The 25,280-nt window shown below is 51.8% G+C and overlaps 1 protein-coding gene across 1 annotated transcript; it reads left to right on the top strand.

Moving 5' to 3' along the window:
• On the top strand, positions 1-24,740 carry TXNDC5 (thioredoxin domain containing 5). The gene is made up of 10 exons (XM_036120647.2): positions 1-309; positions 4,156-4,305; positions 8,972-9,077; positions 13,384-13,480; positions 15,752-15,867; positions 17,758-17,844; positions 18,427-18,567; positions 21,474-21,556; positions 23,084-23,213; positions 24,495-24,740. The coding sequence occupies exons 1-10, from the start codon at positions 41-43 to the stop codon at positions 24,615-24,617; spliced, it is 1,302 nt and encodes a 433-aa protein (XP_035976540.2). The 5' UTR covers positions 1-40; the 3' UTR covers positions 24,618-24,740.
• Positions 24,741-25,280: the final 540 nt, after the last annotated feature.

The following is a 25,280-nucleotide window of genomic DNA, read 5'->3' as shown; positions in this document are numbered from 1 at the left end:
GGACCAGCCGCCGCGGCGAGAGCGCGCCAGCCCCGCCGTGATGCCCGCGCGCCCCGGACGCCTCCTCCCGCCGCTGCCCCGGCCGCTGGCCCTGGCCGCGCTGCCGCTGCTCCTGCTGCTGGGCGATGGCGGCGGGGGCGGCCGCGGGGGCGCCTGGGCCCAGGAGCCGGGGGCGGCGGCGGCGGACGGGCCCTCGGCGGCCGACGGCGGGGACGGGCAGGACCCGCACGCCAAGCACCTGTACACGGCCGACATGTTCACGCACGGGATTCAGAGCGCCGCGCACTTCGTCATGTTCTTCGCGCCCTGGTAACTGGCCGCGCCGCGCTCCTCGGGGCCCCGCACCCTGCGCGCGGGGGGCGGCCGGACCGGGCCGGGCCGGGGGGCGCCGCGGCGGGCCGGGGGGGCGCCGGGCCGGGGCGCGGGGTGGGCGCGGGCTCGGACCGGGGGCGTGGGCGCTCGCGGCTGACGTGGCGCAGGGCGGCCGGGGCGGTGCAGGAGGGGGCGGGCCCCGAGGGGACAGCCGGGAAAAGGCCGTCCCGCCCCCCGCTCCCGGTCCTCCCGCCCCCGAATCCCCGGACCGGGGGAGGGGCAGGTGGCGGCGTCGCCCAGTGGGGCCACCCCGCCGGTCCCCAGCCCCCTCCTCCTCCGCAAACTTCCTGCGCCGGCCGGAGGCGGCGGCCTGCCGGTGCGGCCGGGACTCGTGGGCCACGTGCAGCGGCCGCCGGCCACCGGGGTCCGGCCGGGAACGCCCGGAGGTCTGATTCCGTGCACTCGCTGCAGGGCAGATCTCCTACACGGGGGATTAGTTGAAAAAAAAAAATAGGAACTCGCAAAGGTGGGATAACCCACTTTGTGTGTTCACTCGGTGGGAAGGGGTGGCCCAGGCAGAGGGGGGTTCCTATACTACCCCGGGAACCCGAGAGTAGTGCAAATGTTGGGGACCCCTAGGCAGCTCCGTATGGACGGGGAGGTGTGCTCTCGGGCCCCTCCACTCGAGGCTGCCCTCCGGCACCTCCACCCCTCTGCTCCCTTGGGGCCTGGTCTTCTGGTAAGTGTGAGCTGAACAGACGGTTCCTCCTGCCTTGGTTCTCCGGTGGAGGCGTCGCTGCGGGCCTCCGTGCCAACACCAGAGCCCCCTTCCCTGGGAGTTGTCCAACCGAAGGACTTCCTGACGTTCACATAAGCACAAGTAGTGCTTTCCTTCCACGGCCTAGATGCCCCGGGGAAGGGCAGTTCTCGTGGGGCAGAGCAGAAGGCCAGTTCTAGGGCACAAGGCAGTTTGCAGGCTTATGGCAGCATTTGGCATTCTTCCCCCGAGCAGGAGAGAGGCTCTCGGAGATGTGGGAAAGGGATGTAGGAAGGAAGAGAGAGAAGATGCCCAAGAAAAACGGCTTGTTCAGAAAATGTGCGGGCGGAAGTTGGAGGAAACTTTTTTTTTCTCTTTCCATATTGAGGCTGTTACTGTATTTCAGTTCGTTTGGAGTTAAGTTATCTTTGGGGGGGCAGGTCTGGGTCAGAGCTATCATTTATTAACAATGGATCTCTGGGGTTCATTGTGTTTCAACTTCCCAAGAAGCAGCCCGACTTGAAGTTTTGGAGCTACCAGTGGTCTAGAAATACTTTGTAGCATAAAATAATCTTTCATTATTAATAGTTATTCTGTGAAGGGATATTCTCAGAGTAACTATTCCAATTAAATACACTACTTAATTGGAGCCTATTTCAGTGGAATAAGTCCGTGGCTTTTTTCTTGTTTATTTTTTAAAGAAAAACTGACCTGTAGATATATAAAGTCCATGCAATGCCAATGGAGTTTTAATTTTGGAGTCTGTGTAGTACCAGCTAGTCCCAGACTGAGTGAGGGACAAGACTGGCAAATCTGGGCACTTGATATTAAGTAAATTCCTTTTTAGATGGATGTTCTCAGAAAAGTTACTTGTAAAGTTTTTGTTTGCTTCTTAATACTCTACTACAAAATACTTAAATAGAGGTGTGTGGGTTTCTCTGATGGCATTTAAGAACAGATTGGAGCTCAGATAGAATATGTTGTGGGCTACCTCTTTCCCCCCATCTCTTTCCAGTTTCCGTTCTCTGGGATATTGGAAGCCCACGTGTGGCTTGGGGGCAGGGGTGGTATGTAACAAAAATACTGCCCTGTATATTTTTGCTCTGAACTTGGTAGATGTAAGGTTGTCCTACTGCTGTGGATTTTCTGCTAACATCAGGCCACAGCTTCTGTCTGGCCAGTTGCAGGTCACACTGAATCTGGTGACGATGAGGTCAAGGCTGGGGCCACCTCCTTGGGAGGACCAGAGGCTTTGCTGTATTACATGGCCACCAAATGAATTCAGCTACTGTCTCAGAGGTTCGTACTATAACCACAGGGGTCCCAAACCAGAAGCTCTGACTACACGGCACCTGTGGGTCAATCCATCACTAAGAAATTGCCAAAACTGAGTCCCTGCCGAGCATGTGCTAGGTACTGGGAATACAGCTCTAAAAAAGAACAATGCTGGTCTTCGTGGCCCTTGCACCATTTAAATTATATAACTGAATATGTAACAGTATAACTTACATGTAGCACTACTCTTCCTTCACAGTTGTCTTCAGGAAAGAGGGAATCATCCTATATTCGAGTTTCTTATAAAGCAGGCATTCTCCTGGCTGCCCATGAAGTGGTGCACGGGGACCTGCAGGAGCGGGAAGCAAACCTGTCCAGTGCTGCCTTTCAGTGCTGATTACGCATGTCCCCTGTCAGAAGAGAAAAGAGGCAAAGAAATTTAACACTGATTTTGTTGAGAAGTTACTCTGAGGACAGATTGACAATTTTAAGTGTTGGGTGTTCTTAGAAGCAAGCATTTTAAAGATCACTTTGAAAAGCAATACAGCAACTTTGTTACTTTGTAGACATCATGAATACACACCAGGTGAATGAAAACAAACAAACAAGCAAAAAAAAAAACACAAAACAAAAGAAAAACCCTCCATGTGCCATAATTCTGTGTGAGCGTACTTGAAGCTTGAGACAAAGTCTCCAGTGCTGGCTCATGCAGACTTTAAATAGGGCCTTGCAGACGGCTGATAATTAAAGAAGATCAGTTAAATGACTGAAAAAGTGATTTAGTGATGGGAGAGATGCTGATGCTGTCAAGAAATGGGAAGAGTAGCAAGAAGCAAGAATTCTAAGTTAATGTATTATTTTAAGTAGGTGATTTAAAAATGTACTGTTAAATTCATACAGTCAGTACACTTGGTGACATCAAATTAAGAAGTTTGGGTAGCCATAGACTTTTTTTTTTTTAAGATTTTATTTATTTATTTGACAGAGACACAGCGAGAGAGGGAACACAAGCAGGGGGAGTGGGAGAGGGAGAAGCAGGCTTCCCGCGGAGCAGGGAGCCTGATTCGGGGCTCGATCCCAGGACCCCGGGATCATGACCTGAGCCGAAGGCAGATGCTTAACGACTGAGCCACCCAGGCGCCCCGCCATAGACTTTTCTAAATAAAGCTTCTCATTAGAGAAAGTGTAGAACTGCATGAAATTTGAGGTCGCCTTGCTGTTGCAGATACTTAGTTATTTAATAGTCCTGACTAAAAAGGAGCAATCATGGTGAGCAGGGTGATGTTGCTGCAGAAGACGGGGGAGCCAGGGAGCTTTCCAGAGGAAGCAGAGAAGGGCACCAAACAGCCTGGGGAGTCAGAGCTGACTTCTTGGAGGAAGTGACACCCAGACTAAACCTGAAGGGCAAACAGGAATTTGCCAGGTGGGTCTAGGGAGTGTCCGAGCAGGTACTGATCCCCGGAGGGCAAGCCACGCTGTAGCCCTTCCAGAAAGCCGCAGGTGGTCCCATTTGGCTCCGGCCCGACTGCCAGGGCAGGAGGGTGCAGGTGTACGGAGCGCAAATGGGAGGGCAGCCGGGGCCAGAGCCAGGCAGATGGTGGGCACAGGATCTTGCTGAGTTTCAGTTTCCTGCTGAGAACAATGCAGGGGCAATGGAGCGTGTGAGGCAGGGCAGTGAGGTTGTGACTTCGGTGGGGATGGTGAGCCGTCCTTCCCTGCGGGATCAGAGAGGTTCCCCCAGCTGTCGGGTCTGGAAGGGGCTGAAGAGGTGGGTCGGGCGCTCCCTGACCGGTCCCCACCCCCTGCTCCAGGTGCGGACACTGCCAGCGACTGCAGCCTACCTGGAACGACCTGGGAGACAAGTACAACAGCATGGAGGATGCCAAGGTCTATGTGGCCAAAGTGGACTGCACAGCCGACTCCGACGTGTGCTCTGCGCAGGGGGTTCGAGGATACCCCACGTAAGTGGGAAGGGCCCTTGTCTCCTGCCTCGCCCCGAGCTTCCCGCAGCCGTTTGTCAGCTGTGCTCGGCCAGAGGAGGTTCACGCCGAGCTTGTGGTAACTTGTTTGGTAGTTCCGAGGAGTGAGGAGATGATGAATTTAAGCGGGCCGTCCCTGTCGTTAGGGAAAGGGCGCCTTGAGCGCTGGGTCTTGTCTCTATCAGATGCCTCCTTGTGCTTTGTTTGGAAAAAGCCTTTCATTAGCCAGTGGTGGGTTTTCCTGTTTATTAGAGAATGTGTTCGTGTGACAAGAATGGCGGTCTCCATGGCGTCCTGTCAGGCGTGATGCTCACAAGAACCTGGACAAGACAGTGTAGCTCATCATCAGTTTTGAGTTTTTGGTCGCTCTGTTATTCTTCAGCATCCTTCCTGGAGCAATTTCCCACGCGCCGAGCACAAGGGCCGTTTCTGTTGGCAAGAAAGGTGACAAACTGGAATCCAGAAGTTCTGACAAGCGATGCTTCTTACTCCCTTGACAGTTAAATTTTTTAGTTTTAAGAGATAGGAGTTGAAACTGGCTTAAGTAGCAAAAGAGGGGATTAATTAGAAGGCCTGGAAGAAGCTCTGAGACTCCGCTCGCAGGGTTTGGGGGCCTGTCTTTCCTGCACTTCCCTTAAGGTGACTTACCTCTCCAGCTCTGCATCTCTTTGCTGTCATGCTGGGCTTGGGCTCCCCACTGACTGGCCCTGCTTGGATGGAGTGTTCATTCCAGAAACAGCCCTTGTGGCCGGAGAGGCAGGATATCGTAGGAGGGCAGCAGCATTCAAGTGAAGGGCCCTTCTCCAAAAAAGAGCAGGTGCTGTTTCCAAAAGCACTGGGGGTGGGGGGGGGGGGGGTTGGCCATGGCACTCCCAAACTTTTTGTTCAAATTGATGAATGAAGTAAATTCTTATAAAACCTGGGCCTGTCTGCAAACCCAAGAGGCAGCATGGAAAAGGGGAAGGAACTCTGGGCTGGAACCTAGAAGCCACGTCCGAATCCCAGCTCTACCATTTACTTATCATGCAGCCCTGGCCACACGGTTTAACCTCTGAGTCTAAGGTAGGATGTTGATACATGATTTCATGATACGTGAAATAACATGTTTGCAAACACTGATCTGAGCATACCCAATAAATGTTAAGGTTTTCCCTAACATTTGGATATTTGGCATTGTCATAAAGGACACTGGACTTCTTGGTCTTTGGTGACTGCCGCTAATCTAAGTGCCATCATGCAGATCAGATCAGTAGAGAGAAAATTTCCTACCATGTGTACCTGCCCTAGAGGCATCACTGTCCTGTGCTTCATAGCATCGTCTTTAAAGGGAACTCAGCTTAGACAAAGAGCGTTGCAAAGAAGCCATCCGGGAGTAGTGGGAGCAGGTGAGGAGATAGAGGTTTACCTGTTGAGAGCCTGTCGCCTTCAAGGTGCAGGGGCAACCAAGATGGTTGGCGGTGGTGTCCGCTCTTCAACAGGCAGCCGTGTGGGGCCATGGGGCCGTCCACCCCCAGCCACACCCCTGGGAAGTGACACCGGACTCGTGATAGGCTGAGAAGGGCAAGTGTTAGGGGCGTCAGAGGGTTCCACCTGGACCTGGTCGTAGGAGCTGTCTGGCTGCAACAGCAGTTACCCCATAGATGTTATGCACAGGTGTTAAAGATTTTATTTATTCATTTCTTGGAGAGAGAGAGCAAGCGAGCAAGCAGGGGGAGGAGCAGAGGAGAGGGACAAGCAGACAGACTCTGTGCTGAGCGCAGAGCCCGCCACAGGGCTCGATCTCATGACCCTGAGATCATGAACGGAGCCGAAATCAAGGGTGGGACGCTCCGCTGACTGAGCCCCCCAGGCGCCCTGTTAGTCACAGATTTTAAAAGAGCCACATTGGATCACGTGTCCTGATTTAGAAGATAGGGTTTCTCCAAGAACACCATGCACTGGTTTTGTGTCCTTAAGAAGAACTGGAAGTGAGCTCACACTACACTGAACACGTTGTTTGGGAAGGAACCTCTGTGTCCCTCACAGCCCCGCCCAAGTGCCTGAGGGCAGGTTTTTCTCCTAGAATGCGGGAGGCAGGGTGTGCCCCGGGAGGGCATTCGGGCATTGACCTGTGGGCATTGACCTGTGAGCGTCTGCTTCCTCTGACACGGTGTCCCCCCGCAGGCACCCGCAGCAGGGGACGAATGCAAATGCCTGAGCCGGTGGGTCAGTGCGGTCGTCTTTAGCCCTCCCAACCCTGGCACCTTTAACTGAAAGAAAGGATGGCACGGGCAGGGGGTTTGGGTTCCCATGCTCCCAGGGGTGGTTCCGTGTGCTTCGAAAAGTGTTTGGAGGTCATGCTGTTGAGCCGGTAAGGAGTCTGCATCCTCTGGGGAAACCGTGAGCCGGGCAGGGCTGGAGGGGGTTTGCTAGGGCTGCCGACGAGCGCCATGCCCCCGGCGGCTGAAGAGGACGGAAATTTATCCTCTCACGGTCCGGGAGGCCAGCAGCCCAGCTTCGAGGCATCCGCAGGGCCACGGTCCCTCTGAAACCCAGAGGGGAATCCCTTCCTGCCTCTCCCTGGTGTCTCTGGCAGCTGCACCCAGTCCTCCGTCCTCACAAGGCCTTTCTCCTCAGTGCGTGTCTCTCTCGCTCTGTCCAAGTTTCCCCCTTTTTATAAGGACCCCAGCCATACTGGATTAGGGCCCACCCTGATATGCCTCATTGTCACTTGCTGACGTCTGTAAAGATCCTATTTCCAAATAAGACTGCACCCTGAGGGACAGGAGGCTGGGACTTCAACAGATCTGCTTTGGGGGACACAAGTCAGCTGGTAACACGATCTCTTCTGTAGTTCTGGGACCTTGATCACAGGTTTCCAGAGTGACCCACATGTGGAGATTTTCTCCTTGAAAGAGAAACAGATCACCGGGAAAAGCAAATACCCATGTGGAAGTTTGGGGCTGTCCTTTGGGCTTGTACCCTGTGGCCGCCTCCCCATCACCTCCTTCAGCCCATCCACAGTGAAGATTGGGGCCAGATGCCCCGGCCAGGCTGGAAGGCCTGTGAAGGAAGCCCTAATTCTATCCCTAGGCTCTGTGAACTTAAGGAAGCACCTCAGGCTTGGGCAGGCTGGAAAGGTTGCCAATCCAACAAGAAGAGATTTTTAAAAAATTGTTTATTTGTGTGTTGCTCACTACACTCCAGATCAGAAAAAGTCACAGGTTAGTCACTGCATTTAAACGTTAGCAAAGAAATGGGGAATGGGTTTGATAGTGCTGGTCCTCCTAGTATTTTGAGGATCCACGCCTTTTCCACTCTGAGGAACTGTGGTGGGGGAGGCACCCACTGGAAGAGAGATGGGGGAAGGGGGGGGCGAAGGAGTGCATGAAGCATCTATTAGTTCTCTGTGGGCATAACTCATTTCCAGAGCTTCCTGAGGTCCCAGGGGTGGGTGCGGGCATTCATAATTGTGAGATCATACTTTGGAGTCACTCAAAGTGTTAAAGTTCGTGAAGTAACGGATATACTAGTCGGACTGGTTAGAGGTTGGCTTATTGTTAGGCTTGGAAAGGTAAAAGCTATGAGGAAGCAGGGCCTCTGTTCTTCACCGGAGGCCCATCAGGGACGTCCCCTAAGTCTGTCACAGGATCTCAGGGTGGCTGAGGCCTGGAAGCCTGTGGTGATTTATTCCAGCCAACGTGCTGGTTTTCGTGTACAGCTACGAACCTTCATTTTAAGGCCGTTGGGGAGTTCACTCCTCAAGCCCACAGTCCTGATCTCTGCATATCTTGGCTTTTGACACTCGGCTCCCGCACACCGAGCGTCCACTGCCGGAGTCCACGCTCGTGCCACAGAAGTGGAGGGGCAATATGGATGCATAGCTGGCCGAAAAATGCTCGTCTGTGTTTTGTTTCTTCTCTCACTAGCCACATACTCCCCTCCATGCTTGACACCTTCTATTCAGTTTTCTCTAGAGCATGTTTTTCCATTACCAGTGGGATGATACAGGATCTGGAAGTTTCGGCCTCTGGCAATGTCTTGCTCACCCACTAAAGGAAGTGCTACGCGTCCTATCCACAGATACCTTCAGAGGCTAATATATGTAGAAAAAGAAGATTCCTTCTCTGTGGGGAAGTGCATAGACCAACCAACCGATGTCAAGGCTGTTCTCATAGCTGGAAACGTGAATTCTCACAGAACCTGGACATTCATGCTTTACGAGAGTTGAAGAGCCGACAGGGTCGCCTGGGAATACATTGATTGCCCAACAGTGCTATTTCTAGTACAGTTTTGTTTTTTTAACAAATGCGGAATGTAAGAACTACTAAAGCCTAGGAGGGATGACAAACACCCAGCAGGGAGAAGCTTGAAAGGCCTGTCACCCTAATGCGCTTGGGGTTTCGTTCACAGTCTCGTAGGCTTGATGTGTTCCGCTCAGTCTTATTTTTCTTGAATAGATGAAGAAAGTTTTTAAAAGTGTGGGATTCAATGGATATGTGTTCTCCTAGGACATTATTTTCCTTTTTTTCCAAGTTCTAGCAGAGAGTGGCAGGTCTGTGCCAGGCTGAGGCCCACTGACCGCATCCCGACGGGACAGCGCCGTCTACGTGGAGCCCTCTGATGGGTTGAAAAATCTGCTCTGTCTTGTCCTCTTTCGCCCTTTCAGCTTGAAGTTTTTCAAGCCTGGCCAAGAAGCTGTGAAGTACCAGGGGCCTCGGGACTTCCAGGCGCTGGAAAACTGGATGCTGCAGACGCTGAACGAGGAGCCTGCGGTGAGTGCACGGGAGGCCTCCCTGCCTTCCACGCTCTCTCCCTTCCGACACTTCGGGGGCGATAAAGAAGCCAGTTCAGGGGAAAAATTAAGTCTCCCATTTCAAAGCAACTTTATAGCCTTTAGAACTAATTGACCTTTGTAAGTAAAAATGAACTTTTTTCCCTTCCCAATTTTTGTTTATTGTGGTAAAATACATATGATACAAAAGTTACCATCTTAGCCATTTTTAAGCATACAAATTCAGTGGCTTTAAGTGCGTTCACGCTGCTGAGCAGCCATCCCCAGGACTCTTCATCTTGTAGAACTGAAACCCTGTCCCCACTGAACACCAGCCCCCCGCAACCACCGCAGCTACTTTTGCTCTCTGTTTCCACTGCTCTGCGTACCTCAGTGGAAAAAGATGAACTTTTACAAGGCTTTTTATTATGGAAATATTCAAAGATGCACAAAAGTAGAAAGGGTAGTGAGTGGCTCTTGAACGAGGAGGACGGTAATGAAGATGGTCCCTTGTGCTGCTCCCCGACTTCGGCGGGTCTCCCGCCTTGCCGACCTTGCCGGTACTGTGTTAGCGGCCTTCCTGGCCCCCGTGCGGGGGCAGCGTCCGCCCTGGGAGACTGTCGTCTGTGACTCCTGCGGGGCGCGGCTCACACGTCCGCTGCCTTAACATCGGCCTCTGTGCCGCTCCCACGTGTATACGGTTGACACAGATTCTTTAGCGTCACAGGTTGACTTGGGGTCAGGAGCAGGCCTAAGCCCGAACCTCCCGTCCAGGCCAACCTCGGCCCTCTCTGGACACCACGGGCTGTCCCGCAAGGTGACCCCTCCTTTCCCTCTGGACTCTCAGTCCCTGAGGTGCTCACTGGCTCTGCCGATAATGTCATCGAATAAATACCTTCGCACTCTGAGTCTCCGTGGCCCTCCCTGCACTGAGGGTAACAATGTCAGGAAATTGTGGAGAGTTATGACTTCTGAAATATTATGTAAAGACGTGGCTGTGTGTAGAAGGCTACCAAGAAAATTTTATTACCCCCCCTCCACCTCCAGTTGATGTTGGGAGTCTTCGTTTTGTTACACGTCATTATGGTCATGAACCATTCATTCATCCCTCCATGTGTGGTACGTTCTGCTTCCCGCAGAGCGCGCAGGCCCACGGAGGCTGGGTTGGAGTTGACAGTTCGTGGCCGTGTGTTGGTGAGGGTCTGGAAAGATGGCCAGTGTCCGGTGCTGCATGAGTCTGATGACTCTGTAATTTCAGTGGAACAGTTCAGTAAGACTGCTTTATTGTGTGAGGTAGGGGCTCACTGCCTTGAAGGTGGTCCGTGCCCGTGTGTGGTTCCAGCAGGCTCTGGGGGGCTCTGCTGCTATTGGAGTCACTTCCCAGGGTGACTGTGTGGTCCTTTGCCCCCCCCCCCCCATTCTGTGTAGATGTCACGGTTCATCAGAAACCCACCTGCTACTCGGGTGCTGTTTTCCCTCCTGTTCTATAAAGTCTGTAATTGCATGGTACTGAATGAGTGTGGAACAGAGACTTACCTAATTTTAGGTAACAGGGAAAACCACAAACCTCTCAGAGAGTCAATTTGCATCTTTGTCATGGCAAGAGAGTTACATGAGCAGGTGGGACTTTCATATAGATTTAAACTTCAGATTGTTCCCTGTGTGAAAATGTTCTCTGATTGGAGGAAGCCAGTTTTAAAGAGGGGCTAATAGTCTCAAAGAAACTTTTCAAGGTATTTATTTTTTTGCCAATATTTTTTTCCACCAAAAAGCCAGTCTTCTGTGACGACTTTATTCGAGAAACTAATAGCCAGTAAGTATCAGGACGGCAGAAGGACTGCATCTGGTGCCCCAAGCTCCCCTTTCGGGCAGTGACAGCCCCAGCGCAGGTAGAAGGGGCGTGGCTGCGTGGGACCCACGTGTCAGCAGTAGAGACCTCCCATAATTGCTGGAAACAGTGATTGATTGTAGGAAAGTTCAAACACTAAAACCTGATACTGCAAACCGGAAATTCTTTCCAATTTAAACTTGTTTTTTATTGTACGTGAAAACTTTTTAAAAAGTTCTTCATCTGTGTTTATACCTAAGTAACTTGATGTATACATTTGCATATTGAAACAGGATAAATGTAGATACCCCTCCCCCCACCACCGTGTTGTGGCAATACTAAAGAAACTCAAAAGAAACCCACTGCTTCCAACTTTATTTATTTTTTTTAAGATTTTATTTATTGAGACACAGAGATAGAGAGAGAGAGCATGAGCAGGGGGAGAGGAGAGGGAGGGGGAGAAGCAGACTCCCCGCTGAGCCAGGATCCCGATGCGGGGCTCGATCCCAGAACCCTGGGATCATGGCCTGAGCCGAAGGCAGATGCTCAACCATCTGAGCCACCCAGGTGCCCCTACTTCCAACTTTTAGATTTCCCTATTTGCTTCTGTATTATTTTTTCTTAAAGAGTTATAATCATATAAACATGGTTTTTTCACGAGTGATATTTTTATATAGTTACATCTTTATATTGATCATATTTTATATTGTCATGTGGATTTGCCATAATTCAACTTTTCTCTGTCAATGAATATTTAGGTTATTTATAAATATCAGAAATGCATAAGGAACATGTTAATCTTTGTAAAAGACTTTTTTTTCTACTTTTGAATGATGTTTTTGGAATCTATTACCAGACATGAAATTACAAGGCAAAAGGAAAAAAAAAAAAAAGGTCACACTACAATGATGGCTGCTGATGACTATTGTCTGATCACTTTCTTAAGACTCTGTACGCTCACGTTGTCAGCGGGGGAGAGAGGGCCTGTGTCTGTGCCCGCGTGTGCCCGCGTGTGCCCGCGTGTGCGCTATGCCGTGTTGTTGCCACGGCGGGGGGCACTGCCCTGGTGCGTGCCACGGGGCCCAGGAAGTGACAGTGCCGTACGTGAGCATGTTAACACTGAAAAGTACTGGAAGCCCTTTGAACACCTTATAAAGGGGGACATAGAGTGTCCCAGCTTCCGGGAGCTCACTGTTCACCTCGCCACCGTTCTGCCGGGCGTCTCTCCGCGTGGGGGCTCAGTGGGCACGCCGAAAGTCTCGGCAGGCCCGCAGCCGCACGGACGCCTTCGTGGTGCTTTCTGATTACAGCTCTGCGCAGCTTTGAGCTGTCGGCACTTTTAGACTTTTAATGACTTAATTGGGATATTATTTGTCTTTTTTTTTTTTTAAGATTTTATTTATTTGAGAGAGAGATAACGAGAGAGAGAGATAACAAGAGAGAGCAGGAGCGGGGAGGAGAGCGAGAAGCAGGCTCCCCACCGAGCAGGCAGCCCGATGCGGGGCTCGATCCCAGGACCCTGAGATCATGACCTGAGCTGAAGGCAGATGCTTAACAACTGAGCCACCCAGGCGCCCCAGTATTCTTTTTAAAAGAAATATGAGCTGCCAGATAAAAATTGAGTAACGCACATCCATGTGTCTGTAGCAAAATGTGATTCTGTGATCTTTTTGTCACCTCTGGTCACTTTGGCTGGAGGCCACCACTGTGGAACCGAGAGATCGAGAGTCACGTGTACTGTGGTAACTGTCCAGTTGCACACAACGGTACCCGCTCAGATACTGGCAGAAGCATCCTTTAAAAAGCCACTTCTCACTCCCGCGTTGTGTGTTTCTGTCCCAGACTCTGTGCTGTGAGTTAGCGCAGCCCCGCGCTTCTCTCGCTGCCACCTGTCGGTCCCTGCCTTGTCCTCCCCGCCCCCTCTGTCCCTTTACCAGCCCTTCACGGTCTTTATCACCAGCTGTGTGCACGGAGCAGGGCCAGGCCTCCCGTTCTCTGATGGTCTCTCCTTCTCGCCCCGTCCGTTCTGCTGCCTTTGTACCTGGAGGTGCTCTGTCCTTCAGAGCCAGTCCGCCAGGGATTTCATCCTGAGCCCCACGTGGAGTGAGAGGTCACACTGCGAACAACAGGGCAGCGAGCCCGTTTGGCGTGGGCCTGTCCTTTCGGTTTGCCTGCTCTGTTCTGGGGCTTGGGGGCAGCAGAGGCAGGTTGGGGTGGGGACGGCTGTCACTGGCGGCCTTGAGTGACAGTCCTAGGGTGAGACTGACAAGGAGCTTCCCGCCCAAGGGTCCAGAGCCCTGAGAGTCGATTCCTGCCTTGCGTTCCCTCCACACAGCAGCATCCCACAAAGGTTTGACGTAGCCAGATGAGGGAGGAGATCTGTAGAAGGTTCTAGACAGACACAGGTCCCCTCCTCAATGGATTTCACTCTGCCTTCGCATACAGACCCAATGACTGTTGTTGTGTTTCTCTCCATTAGGTACCAGAGCCTGAAGCCGAGCCCCCCAGAGCCCCTGAGCACAAGCAGGGACTGTATGAGCTCTCAGCGAGCAACTTTGAGCTGCACGTCGCACAAGGTATGTTGCGTGCATCTCAGGGCTGTTCCCAGTGGGATACACACCTCTCAGAACCATCCACCGTTTGTCACTCCTCGATTTGCCGGGCTTTCCCTTCCTGGCACTCGAGGGCTCCCGGATGACCTCTGTGGCCCTGAGCCGTGGTGTCTCTCTTCGAGACCCGTGAACATCCTTGTGCAGGGCTCTTCCTCTTGGAAGGGATTTCTCCTTTCCTCTCTGTCCTTCTAGAAATGCCAGTTGTAATGCCAGCCGAAGCCTTAAGTTGTGGAAAGCTCACAAATCATGAACGGGCACACTTACTTTGTACACTAGCTGGACAGTGCATCCTTGGATACGAAAGGGTTTATTTATATTAATGTGAATCATACAATTATTGACCTGAGGGAGAAACAGAAGTTTCTCTTGTTTAAACCAGAATTTAGCAGGACCATTATAACTTGCGAATCAGAGTAGGTGTTCTTTACACTTAAAATATTTTTCTGTATCACATCTTTTTTGAAAATGGTCTCCTAAATATCAAAATGATCTATATACAGTCTCTAATATAAATGACACGTAAGTCCTTTATTCACACGTTTCTGAACCGTTGGCTCAGCATCGAATGACTTGAAAGCAAATTCAGCTTCCTTGCTGGTCTCCATTCTCAAATGCTGCCATGGAGAGAAATCCTCCCAAAAGACTGGGTTGGAAGCATCGAGAAAAGGGCTTAAAATTGTGCCTGGCCTTGTAACTTCATGCCCGCTGCGAGTCGAAACCCCACCACACTTAAGGTCTAAGAGAACTTTGCTGTGATGCCTTCAGCTATTTTCCCTGTGTGTTGAAGGTTGTTATTTGGACCAGGGCGCTGACAGTGGGATTTCAAGGTGTTTTCCCCAAAAGGGGATTCCCTTCAGTTCCCACGAGCCCAGTTGGGTCCCTCCCTAAGCAAGTCACGCCTAAAGGGCAGAACTGTAGAGGCACCACTTTGGGCTGCTCGCATGAGGATCTGTCCTCAGAAAGCGACAGTGGCCTCCTGCCCTCACAGCTGCCCCTGATGCTCTAGTAGGTTCCTTCCCGGACATCCCGTCCCCACCTCCCAGCACAGGGTTAGTGCCATACCTGTCTGGAGAGACAGGGCTTCAGCCTCGCAGGTCAGTTGCTAATTTTTTGAATCAAGTTTTTCACCATTTCCCTTAAACGTGTCCTCGCTGTGGTGATAAAGCCCTGCCACGAGCATGTGGCGTGGCAGTGTCCTTCTGTGAGCGTAGGTCACGTCTTGGTGCCCGTTGGTTTGTTCCCTCCCGAGGCACAGCCTGATTTTGGTCTGGTCTCAGCCTGACATCTTTTAGGCCTTTGGCTGGTCAAGGTAAAACAGCCTAGAAAAAAATCTTCAATATCCAAGTAATGATGTTGTGTGGGTTTGTTTTGTTTTGTTTTGTTTTCTTCTAGCCAAGGGAGTGTTACTCAGTTTCTAAAACCTTCTATTTTATTGTCAAATAAAACACAAATACAGAAAACAAATGTAGAGCTTAGTGAATTGTGATGGAGTGGTCGCTCTGTAACGTCCGGTTCAGGGAATAGAACCGCCAGTCTCCCTTCCTGTCCAGGTCCCAGCCCACCTGGCCTCGTGGAGGTGCTGTCCGGACTTTATGGGAGCCACTCCTCACTGTATCATCCGCCACCCGGATGTGCACTCCTAACCCTACAGTTTAGCTTGTTCTTTCTTTAACATACGTCCCTCTTGAGTCTCAGTCTGCGTGTTACTCCCCAGCGTCTCTTTCTCTGCATCCTGGTGGCTGAGCACATGGGTTATTGGGCCTGTAGAATCCTCCGGTCTGGACTTCGCCAGGCGTGTCCCCGTGGTGCGGTTAAACACGTTTCCCTCAGTCCGTTCATTTATTAGGGTTGCCAAATGCTGATGTTCTAATTAAAACATCCTTTCTTCATCGTTTTAAGGAGAGAAACTTGCCCTCATCTATCACCTGGTTACCCCCTGGCACGGTTCACATACGACAGATAGGATAATTGCCTGATTCTTCCCCTTTGTTGCCAGTTCTTCAAATAATGAGTTGGTTCCCTCCTGTCCTCTAGGGATGACAGATTAGATTTTGTTTTGAGGATCCCTGTGAACTCACAGATACAGACTTATTCGATGGAGTCACTTTTCACCAGTTAAAGGGCTCACACTGAAGCTAGCAAGAGGACAAAGATCACATACTTGCATTCAGTCTCTAGTAAGGGATGATGCCAGTCACCCTCCTTCTCCCTTCTCTGCCCGGCTCTCCACCGAAGGCGACCACTTTATCAAGTTCTTCGCTCCGTGGTGCGGTCACTGCAAAGCTCTGGCTCCGACCTGGGAGCAGCTAGCTCTGGGCCTTGAACATTCTGAGGCTGTCAAGATTGGCAAGGTAAGTGAGAGCCCTTATTAAACTGGAAATAGACCGCCTTTGGCTGGATTAATTAGCAGGGTAGCCCATTATTCATTCTGTGTGCAAAGTCGCAAACTTGATTTATTAATTCCATTTAGTGTGCCACTTGATAATTCATTTCACCTTCACAGATGGCAGCCTGGTTTCAAATGTGCTGGCTTTTCCACAGCCTAAAGATAAATTACGGCTTTGGCTCCTTTGTTTATTTTGAAGCGATGGCCAATTCTGAATTGGCAGCCCCAGAGCCCTTTCTGCAAAGATACGGGGCAGAGCCTGTGAATGTTCACTGGCCAGACTTGGAGGCCATCCACGCTTGACCTCACCCGAGAGCTGTCAGCTCCGTGCTCACAGAGGCCTGCAGAAGGCCCCCCCCCCGGTGAGCCCCAACTTTCACGGCTGTCTGGGAGTCTTTCCAGCGTTCCCCACTTTGCAGAGAGAAGCCAGAAGTGGTGTCTAACAACTTCTGTGTAAGTGGATTTTCTGGAAATATCCAGAGCAGCTCCTGGGCCATCAAACACTTTTAATCTCACCCAGCCTTTGGCACCCACCAGACATCCGGGCATGGGTTTCCTTTTATAAAAATCTCATTTTTCACTTTGCCAACGGACTGATTTGTATACAGAAGTAATGCTGCGTGTCCAGGAACTGCCGTTAGTGAGATGCTCTGCCCAGTGCAGTGAGACGGTCAAGAGCGTGAGCTCGGGAACCACGAAGACCCGGCCGGCCAGCCTTCGGCCACTTCGCCACACCCCGGTCTCCCCTTTTGCAAAATCACGATGAGACCTGACTGGTGGTGGGTGGTGTGGATGAACGTCAGGTGCTTAGTAGGATGCTTGGCACGGAGCAGAGCCCTGGTAAATTGTAATAGTTGTTGTGAGTTCAATGGATTTTCACTGTTGCCTGTTAAATGCTTCCAATTATATATTCTAGTTCTACATGTTATGCTTTTCTATTTATTGAACATTTCATGGAAGTAGTCATAATTTTCTTGTCCTCTTCTCAATTCCTCGTGTCTTTAAATTATTTTATGAATTTTTATGGGCGCTTATTTCCAGTTTATGTCAGTAGGGGTTTCTAGTAGAACCAGGCATGAGCGGACAGTCCACCCATCCGGGCTGTGGCCCTTCATCCCTGGACATGCATGTGGCCCCGTTAGACTGGACCCTGTAATGCCCCCTACCCAGACGTGAGGCTTCCGTTTAATACTTTAACTGCTGACTTCAGTCTTACATGTGAAAGTGTTATTTTTATCCTACTTTGTAGACACGGTGAAGAACAACTTAAGTGTCCCACATAGCTGATTTTAATGACCGTAGAAAATCAAAAAGAAGTGACTTAGGATAGACTGTTTCATGAAAATGTTGCACAGGCAGAATCTTGATAAGATTTAAATGAAATAAATTTAAAAAGCGGTGATAGTTGGTAAATTGAGCTTACAGAATTAAGAACATATTATAATCTTAATTTGGCATCTTTTCAGTTGTCTTTACACCAAATACTCCTATTTAAAATTGACTCCTTGCTCCTCCTTGATCCCAAAACGTCCCAGTTGGAGCATGAGAGTCAGTAGGCAGGCTGGCATTGGCGTGGACCTCGGTCACCGGCAGCCAGGCCTCCCCGCCCCAGACGTCAGGCCAGGCTCCTCTTCTCCAGCTGCTCACCCGCTCAGGTAGACTCTGGCTTCCTAAACATCAGCGTTTTTAGGTGAGCTGAGTGTGTCATTTCTCTGAAGGACATTTCGTCAGCTGCTCCCTTAGCTCAGGTGTTACTGGGCTGCAGACCAGGTACGTGAGGTATGGAGTGTCCAGTAATCCGTGTGTCAGGAAGGTTCCCGAAGAGACGGACTGTGAGTGTGGTCTTACTTTTTAGGTTGATTGTACACAGCACTATGAACTCTGTTCGGGAAACCAGGTTCGCGGCTATCCTACTCTTCTGTGGTTCCGAGGTGGGCGGAAGGTACGTCTTCAGGTCGTGGTATGGAGAGCGGGCGTTTCTCTAAATCCCAGCGGGCTGTGGCCCGGGGCTTCCTCAGATGTGGCGAGGAGCCCGTGTGGACTGTTTGGCGCTGGTTTAAAGGCATACGTAATGGGACAAAAGTGTCTTTCCCTTGATAAGATCTGGGTGGTTGACAAAAAGTGTCAGTCGTCCTACTATTTTGAAACATTTCGGTTGGCTCAAGTGGGTGCTAGACTAACCCAGAACTGCCTTGGAGCGGGGGTAACGCTGGCTGCCGGTAAGGGGCTCACGCACACCCTCGCGTCCGGCCCCGCCCCACGGTCGGCTGCTCCGTGGGCCGGAGCGGCTCCCAACTTCGTGACCAGATCCCCGCAGAAGGCAGGTGCTCTGGTTCTGTCACCAAAGCCGAAGCCCTCCCGTGTAAATCTGAGCGTGCAGACATTGCACAATTTGCACCAACACAGCGAAGATGTCCGATGGAGGGCTCACGTGGGCGAGTGGGGCCGGGACGAGGTTTGAGCGACTGAGAGCACTAAGTGTACTAACCTGACAGCATTTTTGTGTGGCCCTTCCCTCGGACAGATTGACCAGTACAAAGGAAAGCGGGATTTGGAGTCGCTGAGAGAGTACGTGGATTCGCAGCTGCAGAGCACGGAGCCGGAGGCCCCGGACACCGTCGAGCCTTCAGAGGCCCCGGCGCCGGCCCCTGAGCCCGTGGCCCAGGTGGGTGCGTGCTGCGGTCAGGAGGGCCAGCCGTGGCCCCCGGAGGGCACTCTCCTCCCGCGCTTCGGGCCACGTGACAGTTGGGGGTCACGTCAGAGGACTTCACATGGCCGGCTGTGGCTGACTCTTCCACATGAAAGGTTTTCTTCAGCCACTTTCACACGCTTGTAGGGCCTACACCTGGAAGCTTCTCTGAAAGAGACGTGAGACCGAGCCTAAGAGCATTTGGTGGCAAAAGCTCTGGAAAACTCATCCCTTTGATTCGGTCATCACTATACTCGAGAGCATTTGCTAGGAAAATTGACTGCTGCCAGGTAGGCCCCCCACTCCCGCTTCTGTTCTTTTCCTTCACCTACTGCAGTAGTTGGACTTGAACCCCGGGGTAGGGCCCTGGAAGAGCTGCAGCAGCGAAGACAGACACGCTGGAACTTGGCCTAGCGTGTTTCATTTGCTGAGGCAGGCGGTCTCTGACTGTGGCCTGTCTACCTTCCCAGCGTGGAATGTTCCAGATTCACTTGTGCATTTATTGAGCATATTTCAGGCACCGTCCCAGGCCACCAGGAAACAAAAGCAAATGAGACCACCTTCCTGTCTGTGAAGGGGGCCGAGTCTGGTGGGGCAGACAGAGGAGAACACATACAAGCAGGTGCCCCGTGTGCATGCCGGGCGGGTCACGGTGGTTTGAGAGAGCTGGGGACAGACGGGCAGGAAGTGTCGCAAAGAGCTGGAAGGTGAATTGGTATTTGCCGGAGAGACCTGGCGGGCACGGAGAGACCAGGCTTGTCCGATGGAGGAGAGAGTGAGCAGAAGCCCGTGGGCGTGAATCGGCCGGGCACGTTTGGGGCAGGGCCAGCAGTCGGCTGGAGGGAAGAGGGCGGAGAGGAGGGCGAGGGGTGCGGCGCAGGATGCCAGAGTGGAGACGTAGGGGCTGGGTCCTGGAGGACTTCGTCGGCCAGCCAAGGATTTCGAGCTTCACCCTGTATTTATTGGGAGCCAATGGAGGGTTTTGAGCAGATGTGAATTTTAGATGCCTGGTAGAAAGAGCTGGAAAACCAGTGTATTTGGCCAACAGGATGAGGAGACCCCCGAACGAAGGTTGTGGCGGGGGGCGGAGGGACGGAGGCAGGAAGCATAAGGAGCTCACTCTACTGAGCGCAGTGGGGAAGGTGGCGTCTGAGGGGACGCCCGGAGCCCTGGCGGACCTGGTGGGCGATGGGACACGTGTGAGAAGCACTGCGGTGGGGACGGAAGATGGGGAGTTCAGGTTTCCGGTTGTTGATTTTCAGGGCCGTGGTGGCGATCAGGTGGGGAGGTCCAGTGGACGGTAAACGGGGCTCTGGAGCTGACAGCGGCAGGTTGGTGTGTCTGCAGTGTTAGGGAGGGAGAGGCCAAGGCTGAAGCCATGGGTGAGAAGGACAGTGTCCAGAGAGAGTCAGAATGATGTCTTCCCGGGAAGACCGTGCTTGATGGCCTAGCTAAGAACCATAAGACCTGTTTGTCGACGTATTTCCAGAACAGAATATTCAAGCTGCTGCTTCAGTTTCTACAACTACACTGCATAGCATGCAGAGTTCTTAACTGGGACACCGGGACACAGTGGGCAAAGGAAGGGGCAGTGAGTGGGCAGATGTGTGCAAACACCCCCCACAATCCTTGAACCCTCCGCATATACTTACCACATCCTGACTTGCTGGGACCATCGCTCCCTGAGCCCTAGTTATTTGGGATTGGAAAAAACAGAGTCATCTACCCCATCCTCCTGGAGTGGGGACAGTAATGGGCCTCCTCGCCCCCACAGCCCATCCCTTAGTGGGATTCTTAGGTTGGGGACTACCTGGGTGTTGGTTCAAAGTTGAAGTTTTGGTTTAAGAAGCAAACAAACGATTCTGTAGTAGCTGCAACCACGTACGTTAGAGGGGTGTGTGTGTCAGCGTGGTTCTAAAGGTCATCCCAAACGGAATATAATTACATACTGTGGAGGGTTTCATCAAGCTCAGACCAGTTTCTATTTATAATCCAGTTTTCCAGCATGAAGTAGGTCTTTCAGTGAGCATGGCGTCATGTTTCTGGGCATAAAGAAAGATGGTGGGGCTCCGCAGCGGGCCCCTTGGCGGCTTCGCCTCCCGGTCACTGACGCGCGTTCCCCGATGCCAGACTCAAGGGGAGCAGCCCTGGTGCGTGTAGCCACATGATAAATCATCGCGGTCTTGCTCTCGTGAGACAGTCGCAGACCCGTTTTTGGAGAAGCACATGGACATAATTCTGTAAAGAACCGCCCAGACAAATTGCTTTAGCGCAGACCGCCCTGGGGCACCTTCCCCCGACATCCTCCGGCCAGGGCGGAGATGAACAGTTTGCACGTTCCCTCTGAACTTAGAGATGGAAAGCGGCCTGTGATAGGTCACACACACATCCTTGCGTGTGGTTTGGCGACTGTCAGCTGTGGGGACAGCACACAGAGACGGTACCTTTTACAAACCCACACGCCGGGAGAGCGAGGAAGAGCGCGTGGGCGCCCACATCGGGTGGGCCTCCCGTCGGTGTGCGAGGCTCCGAGCCTGGGAGCTGCAGGCCGGAGCCCGGGCCGCCCAGAGCCCACGGGTCCCCAGCCCAGGGTCCCGGATGGTAGCAGCTGCACCTGAGCCCGCTCGGGCTGGCCAAGGGCAGTGCCAGCCTGGGGCCTGCCACCTCCTCGAAGCAGCTCCTGGGCTCAGGACCTGGGGAGCCTGTGATGAATCACGGGCCCTTCTTGTGTGGCTTGTGATATGCGAGTTGTGTATTTCTGTGTCACCTTGCATGACAGCATTTTAAAAAACATGATTGCTCTGTATTTCTGCAACCCCAAAGCATGGCCCTGCTCTGCTCTAAGTGATGCATTTGAACCGCGGCTTTTCCCTCCCCTGCAGGGCACCGTGTTGGCACTCACGGAAAAGAACTTCGAGGACACCATTGCAGAAGGAATAACCTTCATCAAGTTTTATGCTCCGTGGTAAGTGGCTGTTTAATTAGAAACCGCTCGGCCGCAGCGCGCTCCAGCCCCGACCCCGTTTCCCCCTCGTTAGCCCGCGCTCTCGGCGCAGCGCTGGGCAGATGCTACGTTTCCGCATAGGTTCTGCTGTAGGAGGTAAGAAAAGGGGGGTGTCTGCGCCTCTGTTCAGCTTGGTTGAAGTTTGGTTTGGTGGTATTCATACACAGTTATTTATGGAGAACGAGGCCAGTTTATTTTAAAGTTGAATCTGTTTTGGGGAGAACATGAAAATGGAGTCAGGATGGCCGTAGAAAACTCCGGTTTTGTGGTATCTGTCCTTTCCTAAGTAGATTGATTTTTTTTGGTTAACTAAACCACGAACATCATGATGTAGCTTAGCTCCTTCGTCTCTTGGACGGTGTCGAGAAACGCAGCCGAGCTCTGGCGGGGCCGTTCTGTGTGTTACCCAGTTACCAGAAGCTTCCTGCTGCATGGCCCCCGGGTCTGGGGCACAGGAGGACACCCGGTCTGTGACCAGGGCTGCCTGGGGTGGGCGGACGGCAGGCGCCGAGGCTTTCCTGCGCAGCTGTCACTCTGCATGCCCTTCTTGCCTTTGAACCTCAGTTTTCTCAGCTGTAAAATGGGAAGAATGCTTTGTCTTCACAAACAATCCACTTAGAAAAGCAGAGTCTCAAGGAGAGTGTGAGATTCTGTTTCTGAAGAGACGTAAGTAGGCTCTTCTTCAGTTGGTGCACTCTGCGTGTTCAGGAGAAACCGTGGCGGCAGAGAGAAGTCAGGGAGCACGTGACCCCCATGCACTGTGCAGCGTTTATCCTTAAAGACCGGACACACGGGGCGCCTGGGTGGCGCAGTCGGTTAAGCGTCTGACTCTTGCTTTCTACTCAGGTCATGATCTCAGGGTCGTGAGATCGAGCCCCATATCAGGCTCACTCTCTCCCTCTGTCCCTCCCCCTGCTTGCTCGCTCTCTAAAATAAATAAATCTTAAAAAAAAAAATAGAAACACTAGTCAATGATGCCTTTAAATCTGTTATTTTCTATTTTTTTAAAAAAACAAAACCCTGAAGCTATATAGATCAAATAATGGTTAGGAGGGCAGGTGCTCAGGGAGGCTTTAACGCTGTCCTGAAACTTCGAGACCACAGTGATCAAATCTAAAATGAAGCATTTTTTAAAAAATGTGTGGAGTTGGTTTTGCTTCCTGTCCTTCACCTCGTGCTCGTGGTGCATCAGATTCATTCATAGGCCAGTTAGCTCCGGTCACCCCATCCTGGAAAGGGTCTTGGAATCTAAACTTGCTTCCAGACCAGCTTGCTTCCACTAGGCTATCCACACGTCTACTTGGGATTGACTTTGACTCCCTTGTCTGGGACGGATGAGGAGGAAAGGTTAGGGCGCCCAGCGGGAGAATTTGATGTTTTATAAATTTCTAGGCCATACAGAAGACGCTGGGCTGGGCTGGGCAGCAGACTGTAGGTGAGGGAGCGAGACCCAGGACTTCCACAGCGCTGTCGTTGTTCTCTTCCCAGGTGTGGTCATTGTAAGAATCTGGCTCCGACGTGGGAGGAACTCTCCAGAAAAGAATTCCCTGGTTTGGCAGAGGTCAAGATCGCGGAGGTGGACTGCACTGCAGAGCGGAATATTTGCAGCAAGTACTCGGTGGGTACATGTGGCTGGAAACCCTCCCGGGGGCCCCGAGTGCAGGGAGCGCACCCACATGGAGCCGTCCTCCGGCGCGCTGGGCTCCACCCGGCGACCCACACTGCCCGCATCTTCTCAACCAAGTGTTCCTCGTGTCCCGTTGAGGCTCTTGCTTTGTTCTCATTTTGAAAAGAGAAGTCTGGGCAGTAACGAGAGTCCAAGCTTGAGAATGGAGTGCCACCTCCACAGCCTCTTCGGCGGGCTCAGCAGTCAGCTGACCTTAGCCTTTGTCTCAAACCCCTAAGTGGCTTATTTTTCAGACATAAGCCTGTGTTCTAAGGTATGATGGTTGAATAAAGGAAGCAAGTGAACTTCCTCCTGAAAGGGCCATCCCAGCAAGCTAGTTTGTGCTTGGGTTTTTTTTAACTGTTTCCACTTTCTGAGCTGTTAGCACAATCTGAGTGCCCAGAAGATTTGTAATTTACGTTTTTGTTTTTGTGTTGTTTTCTTAAAGCACTTTGAGGCTCTGGAGCTTCATACCGCATTCATTTGAGAATAGACTTGGCGCCTGGGTGCTCAGTTGGTTGAGCGTCCAACTCTTGATTTCGGCTCAGGTCGTGATCTCAGGGTCGTGGGATGGAGCCCCACATCAGGGTCCACGCTCAGCGGGGAGTCAGCTTGAGATTCTCTCTCCCTCTCCCTGTGCCCCTCCCCTGCTTGCGAGTGCATGTTCTCTAAATAAATAAAATCTTTAGGGAAGAAAAAAAAAAGGATAGACGTAGCAGAGACATTTACTTCTCACTAGAAGATGCCATTTTTTTGGTTCCTTAACGTCTTAGGAAAGAAGTGCATTGCAGCTGTTGCAGCTGGAAAATGTGTATTCTCGAGGATGTTGCTGCCATGCGGTGTGGCCCGCAGAGTGGCTGGGTGTCACCAGGGGGCTTGTCAGAAATGCAGAGTCTTAGGCCCCAGCTGGACCTGCTTCATCAGGATGTGTGTGTTCCCGGGGTCCCAGGTGATGCCCTGCGCACAGAAGCTCCAGAAGCTCTCCTTTTGGGTCAAGTCCTTCCTTTGACACTAATCTTGAATGTACTTTTGGATGGGAAAGCGAGGAGCCCCAAGGCTTTGCTTGCTGGTACTTTTTAAATGGTCTGTACCTATTAAAAATTTAGCCACAAACTTTCCTGGTCACAACTTTAGGAGTTTTTCTGGTTTTATTTAAGAAGCAATCTGCGTGTGACCTGGACCACTCGTCTTCATACTTCTGTTTTTTTTTTTTGTTGTTGTTTTTTTTTTAAGGTACGAGGCTATCCCACATTGTTGCTCTTCCGCGGAGGGCGGAGAGTCAGCGAGCACAGCGGCGGCAGGGACCTCGACTCGCTGCACCGCTTCGTCCTCCGTCAGGCCAGGGACGAGCTGTAGGGCCCACTGGCCCGTTGCCCGGCCTCCCGCGCCCCTGCTATTGGAGCTGAATCATGCCGGTGTTGTGGACTCCCACCTGGTGGTTTTTCAGAGAGCTGAATGTACTAAACTTGTGGTATCTTCTTTGTGTGTGTGTTTTTTAAGCCAACACACTCTACAGATTCTTTACAAAGTTTCTCTAAGTAAACACATAACTCACGATCCCTCTACGAACTATTTTCCGTGGCGACCTGTCGTCCCCTTCACCCTTCTCTTGAGGAATCTCAATGGTTTCCTTTGAGACTAAAATAGAGTTGAGGAAAATCAAATTGCTGAACTATTTTTGGCTCCTGAGTGATTCTGGTGCATGATGCATCAGCTAAAGCATCGTTTGTGAGCTGCTCACGAGTTCTGGACGGTGGCAGTAGTGATACTCCTGGTCTGAAGGTCAAAACTGACTTCTTAATGACGTGTTGGTTGGTAGCTTGGAGCAGATCTAAAAACAGGAAGCCCACACCTCCGGAAGATACCTCCACGTCCTCCCCTGGCTTTGCTGTTTCTGTCAATGCTCCTCTCACAGCGAGAGGTCAGCCATAATGAACGCAATGGTACTTCTGACACGTGCCTGAGTAAGAGAATGCTGGGGCCGTAACCTCATGTGTGTGTGTCAATGCTTCTGTCTGT

This window comes from Halichoerus grypus, chromosome 9 (genome assembly GCF_964656455.1).
Source record: "Halichoerus grypus chromosome 9, mHalGry1.hap1.1, whole genome shotgun sequence".
NCBI classification, from domain to species: Eukaryota; Metazoa; Chordata; class Mammalia; order Carnivora; family Phocidae; genus Halichoerus; species Halichoerus grypus.
The sequence above is the reverse complement of the archived record's forward strand: the minus strand, read 5'-3'. Positions and strand labels throughout refer to the sequence as shown.

Coding starts and splice junctions, on each gene's coding strand:
- TXNDC5 (XM_036120647.2), top strand. CDS start 41: ATGCCCGCGCGCCCCGGACGCCTCCTCCCGCCGCTGCCCCGGCCGCTG. Junction 4,306..8,971: donor GGGGTTCGAGGATACCCCAC/GTAAGTGGGAAG, acceptor TCGCCCTTTCAG/CTTGAAGTTTTTCAAGCCTG. Junction 13,481..15,751: donor TGAGCTGCACGTCGCACAAG/GTATGTTGCGTG, acceptor TCTCCACCGAAG/GCGACCACTTTATCAAGTTC.